Source organism: Lissotriton helveticus, chromosome 6 (genome assembly GCF_964261635.1).
Source record: "Lissotriton helveticus chromosome 6, aLisHel1.1, whole genome shotgun sequence".
Classification (NCBI taxonomy): domain Eukaryota; kingdom Metazoa; phylum Chordata; class Amphibia; order Caudata; family Salamandridae; genus Lissotriton; species Lissotriton helveticus.
Genome location: NC_136067.1, coordinates 1,220,313,284 through 1,220,319,283, shown reverse-complemented (window position 1 = coordinate 1,220,319,283; position 6,000 = coordinate 1,220,313,284). Strand labels below are relative to the sequence as shown.

Below are 6,000 nucleotides of genomic sequence, written 5' to 3'. Positions count from 1 at the left end.
AAAACAACAAACAGACTCTTGCTTACTAACCACCTTCCCTCGCCAAGCTGCAACCTGTCCCAAAGTATGCAGAGGAAAGTCTCTCTTGCGCACACACTTTTATCTCCCATGCACACACACACACTATCTCTCTCCTTCCGGTACAGAGCCACTGCCAGTTTCTTTCTCGCTCGAGGTGCAATTTGTGTTTCAGCATCAAAAGCCTGCCTTTTCTCTCTAGGATGTACGATTCCACTATGAGCTACAGGTTATCTTTTAGGAGCAAAGCTCATGTTCTCTCTCAGAGGTGCAAGCCACAGGCTCCCTCTCTTGCCTCTCTGAAATGCTGACATCTCCGGGCTGCAGGATACAGGTCTCCCCTCACTGAACTGCAGGGCACTTGTACTCTCTCTAAAGTGTGACCTGTCTCTTAAGGCACACTCTTCATCTATATTGTGTGTGACGCATTCCCCAAAACATTTGTGGGCACAGGATCCATGCTTCCTATGTGTTATGCAAGTGCCACATCCTTCCTTCAAATGCAGGCCACAGGCTCCTTCTCCGAGTTGTAATCTCCTCACTGAAGTTCTGGGTGTAGAATTCCTCTCTAATGTGCATGGCGCATGCTATGTCTTTAAGGTGCAGAATCCTTCTCCCCATGGTCAAGCTGCACCTCCCTCTTTAAGGTGCAGGATTCAGACTCACTCTTGTCCAGGAATATACTTGCTAACAAAGGGGCAATTAGTATCTGTGATGCAGGGCACATTACCTCTCTCTGAGATGCAAGCTTCTGACAGTGCTGGTTACGGGTGCTACAGGTCGTATTAAACGCCTTAAAGCTAAGAATCATGTGGGGCAGCTCAAGACTAACTCAATAACAACATTTACATACGTTAGGTAGGCTCTGCACGGTGAGACCCTTTCCCCAGCACAGGTACAACTTGCTTAGTCACTGTTGTGCGAGTGTCACAGCTCAACATTATATAATGACGGACTTCCTGTGCCATGTGCGGGTTAAAGTGTTTTAGGGCCCAAGCCCTTGCTTTGTGAGTCTGCGAAGAAAGCAGTCCTCTCATCAGAACATGCACATCTGCTTCAGCTTCCATCTCGAGTAAAACAAGCATATGCAAAGTTAAAGCTCGCCTATTTGATATCTGTTGACTTTGTCAATATTTTTTTTTGTGATGTTGTACAGCAGCCCATCCGCTATGCAACATGGATGAAAGTTAAAAAAAAGTGTTATAGCATACTCAACACTGGCCGTATCATATCGCTTTTTTTTTTTACTTTTCGCCATGCTGTACAAGTCTGCACAATTCTATGTACATGATATGTACAAGATAGCACAAAACTGACAGAGCCAAAAAGCTCTACTATTTGGCTTCTTCAGTCTTTTCAAAGATCCGGTGGCTCTGCCAATGCTTGTTCTTTTTCGCCTCCCATCTCTAGATTCAGATCCTGAAATTCACATTTTTCATATCTATAAATATGTGCCCCTGAAAACTTTCAGCGAGAAGGAAACATTTGCTTCAAGACCACAGTAGTAGCAGCAGAATGCCATATCACTTACGTTGTTCACTTTTCAGGTCTCGCCTTGTGTTGCAGCGTGCAAAGTGCTCTGTGCAGTATAATTATGATTGTGCTGGTGCATTCAACGACATTTTCAAACCAAGTACCACAGTTAGGGACGCAAACAGGAAGAGCACATTATTTAATCTAAAACGTGTTAAAATCTGCGTTGAGGCTTTAAAACCATAGGAAGGTAGTTCGGGCCCCACGCTGTCAGTAAATCAAAAAGTTCAGGCAACTCCAGCAAACAAAAAGCATTTTTAGGTCTAGCATTTGAGATCTCTTGTATATACTTTAGTATATACTTTAGCAGAGGACAGTAAAATACCAGAATCACTTTGGCATTCTCTAGTTTCCAGTCCATATAAATTGTCTACCACAAACACCCGTAGACATTAATATTTTTTTCAAATCTTGTATTTTCAGTGCGATGACCACTGAAGGCCCTGCTTTTATATTAAAAACAGAGATTTGGACTATACCATTTCCCGCTAAAAGGCAATATTTCTTTCCATGTGTTCCCATACCTGCCGAGTCACAGAGTTTGGTGCTTACTTTCCCTCCATGTTAAAGAACAGTAGACGTTTCAGCACCCAGGCTAATGTGCTGCATAGCTAAATACATATAAGGTCCCAAAGGTGAGACCGTTTGCATTACAATTGCACAGGGCAGCTAGATTGTTCTAGGTTTTCAGCCGGAAGAATTTCCCTGAAACATGAGCCTAAACTTCTATCTGCTGTATGTGGGCATTGACAGGGCTAATAACTAAGAGTGATGGCGGCAATAAAGGAGGCCTGTGTGCCTTCCTCAGCCTTCACTGCTTGTGAAAGGACAAGCACATTATATGGGTGCTCTCCACATTACTCTAGGACTAAAACATCACTAGGGAAATTCACTAGAGGAGTGGGAAAGAGTCAGCCAGTCCAGTTTGAGGCATGACAGTCCTACCAGCCTTTCAAGTATTCTGACATCAGAGGGAGTAACGTTTCCCAAAGACAGGGCTGAAAAAAAATGGCTTGCCTATAGTCTTACAAGTGTCTGGCGTCTGACTGATTCTGACCCAGCCCTATCAGCCTTAAAGAGGGCCTGCCTTTTTGAAGAACTCTTTAACTGTCATTGGTGCAGGGCTTCCTCCCAGCCTCCAGGTGTTGGCAGGTAGGATTTTACTCCCCTACAAACATTCACATCTCATCCGAGCTCCTGCTTCCTGTCATCACATTTGTAAGATCTATTAGTTCAGGTTCAGGCTTGTTAGTTACTTTCCCCGCCAACCCGATACTCCCAGCTGCAGGCCGGAGATCAACTCTCACTATGGAGAGGAAAAGCTCAAAGCCCAAGTTTCCCATTAAGATACAGAAAAGATGTTGTCCCTTTCAACCTATTTCAGTTGGCAGCGCAGCACCAGCACAGCCCCAGCATCAGTGCAGCACGAACTCAGCATCACACCACCGGAGCACCATCAAATCATCACTCAGCACCACTTGAGTACCACCTCTGCAAAAGCATACTACCACCTCAACATCACTCAGCACCAGCGCACCACCACCTGAGCACAGCATCACCTCAGCACCACCAGTGCAGCCTCACCTCAGTAGCAATTCAGCACCAATGCAGGACCACTTCAGCATCATCGCAGCACCACCTCAGCAACCGCGCAGCATCAGCACAGTACCAAATCAGCATGGCTCAGCACCACCTTAGCGTCAGCTAAGGACCCGCTCCTAAGCATGACTCAGCACCACCTCAGGATCACTCAACACCACCTCAGTATGACTCAGTATCACTCAGCACCACCTCAGTATCACTCAGCATCACCCGAGCACCACCTCTGCACACCTCTTCATCAGTGCACTACAACCAGTGCAGAACCTACTCAGCATCACTGAGCACCAGCACAGCACCACAAACTCATCACTCAGCACAACCTGAGTACCACCTCTGCACAAACACACTACCACCTCAGCATCACTCAGCACCCACTCAGAATAAAGATATCATGTTACAACTCATGCAAATTCATTGCATGCTATTACAACGCGGTCGTAACAACAACTGTGTTGTTAGTACGCAATACCTTCACATCGCAAGTCATTACGACTTGCTGTAGGGGGCGCGCTGGATTTAGGAACAGTATTATGTACTATTTATACTCCAGTTTGCGTAACAGCAGGGAAGGTGTTGGATTTTATATCCAATAACATTGCACCCCCTACAGAAAGTCATTGTAATGACTTTCGATGTAAAGGTATTGCGTATTAACAACCCGGTCGTTGTAACGACCGCGTTGTAATAGCACTGCGTTGTGGAAACAGCGATGTAAATGCGGTTTCCCACTCAACATCAGCGTAGCACCATATCAATGCACCACCACCACCTCAGTAGCAATTCGGCACACCACTTCAGCATCAGCGCAGCGCCTTTTTTGTTTTTGGGAAAGTCCTGTGGGTGGGGAACAAGCGCTCAGGCCTGTCCTTCTGACAGGTCCTCAACCCAAACGTCGATGCTCGTTATGTTCTTTTGCAAACTTTGTAGAGCTCCTTTTGTTATCTTACAGAAGCTGGTTTTAAAGTTTCTCGGTTTTAGAAAGAGTTGTGAAGCATTATTTTATCTACCGCTTTTAGGGAGCCTAGATGTGTGTTTTAGAGTTTCCCCATTCCTTAAGGTGGCTGTTAGGTGCAGGAAATCCATGGAAGGCTAAGCTGTGAGTTTATCATCAGTTTGTTTAGCTTGGACACGTAAAGTAGGTTTAATCGAGTCCTATTTGTTTACCTTTGATTGTACTTCCATTTGTATATAATGTATGGTTACCTTGAAATGTTTCAATTCATTTTTTGTTATGTTGCTGTGTTTCTGATTTTATTCTATTATCTTTTATGGTTTTATGCAAATCTGAATAAAGACTTCTTTGACTTTGAAAGTGATAGATATTTTACTCTCTGCTTTTTTGCAGCTGATCTGATGCTAGATCATTACATCTCAAATCCATTCATCAAAAATATTGATGAGTATCGAAGACCCAAACGTAAAATAAAATAACAAAAATTTAATATCCTACCGGAAAATAAGCAAAAAGATATGTAATATAAAACCAATAAATATTTTATTACACTGCTGCTTAAAATGCTTTATTGTTTTGTTTCATTCGAGTCCACAGCAATATTTGAATTCCTTTCTTCGTTGATGGCTGAGACGAGCTGTACCACTTCTGGATGACGGAATTTCCCTGTTAAAGCAAAAGAAGAGTTACTGGTCGTTGTAAGGAACAGAAATGATTGTGACGGGTACAGAAAATAATAAGGCAGAATGTGCACAGTTTTCTATAAAGCAATCTTATCAAAATAGTGCAAACATCTTATTAAATTAGGCCAAAACGAAATGCCTATTTCCCAGCTTTTTCATCAATAGGTGTTTCTATTTTATATTATGTTGACTCCAAGGCACACAATCCTTGTGCTCAATATGATCTGTTAAAACATTAATTCTTTCTACAGCAAAGCGTAAAGAAGGGAGGAGGGATTCCATACTTGTCGATTAGATTTAAAAAATGCTTGCTTAAGTGCTCTAACGCTCAACACATTTTGTTAACCTAATAAAACAAGCAATTACAAAGCCAATAGGTCTGTCATTGGGCTTACACCCTTTTGGCTTTCTCAATGCTTGTTTTATCTTGGTTTTGCAAAAAATTATTTTTGAGCAAGCTGCCAGACACTCCTATTAAAAAAAAAAAAAAAAAACGGCTAAAGTACAAAAATTGTTTTCATCTCTCTCCAAAGGTATATTGCCATAGTAGCCCATGGCATTAGAGTTACTTGATTGGTGATTGTGTTTGTCCCTTGTGAAAGAACAGAATTCCATCATAGCTTTATAGGGTTGACCCGTTGCCCCATGTGGAATGCTATAGTGGGAGTAAGAAAAAATGTGAATGACATAAAAAAGACCAATGGCTGAAGAGGGCTTGCGGAAACCCCTTGTAAGTAAGTATGTCACTCATATAACTTTAGTCAAATCAAAACATCTTGGTTAACGCCAGAGCGAACAAGAACATAAATATGATAGCCTGCAACAGTTTTCTTCCTTTTGGATATGTTATTCGTTTTATTTGATGTGTGCCCCCGCCAGACAAGAACAATGTTTTAGATTGCAGGTTTCACGAGGAAAGTAATCACTATACAGGCTTCTCCAACAAGTAGCTAGTGAGCTACTGGTAGCTCGCAGCAAACTGTAAGTAGCTCTCCTGAGTGCAGCCCTACCTACTAAATTAGAAGCTTTTGCTTGGCTGAACTAATTTATGTAATATAAGATTGCAAGTTTGAATTCAAGACGAAAATGTGTGTATTTTCAGATCTCATAGGCCCATGTTTGGAGAAATATGGCTACATTTCTAAAGTACATTTAAAGTGGATATTTGAGTGATAAACCTTGCAGCACTGGGCAGCCATATTATTATTACAA

At 42.4% G+C, this 6,000-nt stretch overlaps 1 protein-coding gene across 1 annotated transcript in view; it reads right to left on the bottom strand.

The window, feature by feature from the left end:
* Positions 1 to 4,626: 4,626 nt before the first annotated feature.
* Positions 4,627 to 6,000, bottom strand: part of HDDC2 (HD domain containing 2) — a 109,880-nt gene continuing 108,506 nt past the window's right edge. The window contains exon 6 of the mRNA XM_078646959.1: positions 4,627 to 4,771. Within this exon, the coding sequence (XP_078503085.1) occupies positions 4,674 to 4,771 (98 nt within the window). The 3' untranslated portion in view covers positions 4,627 to 4,673. The remainder of the gene's footprint in view (positions 4,772 to 6,000) is intronic.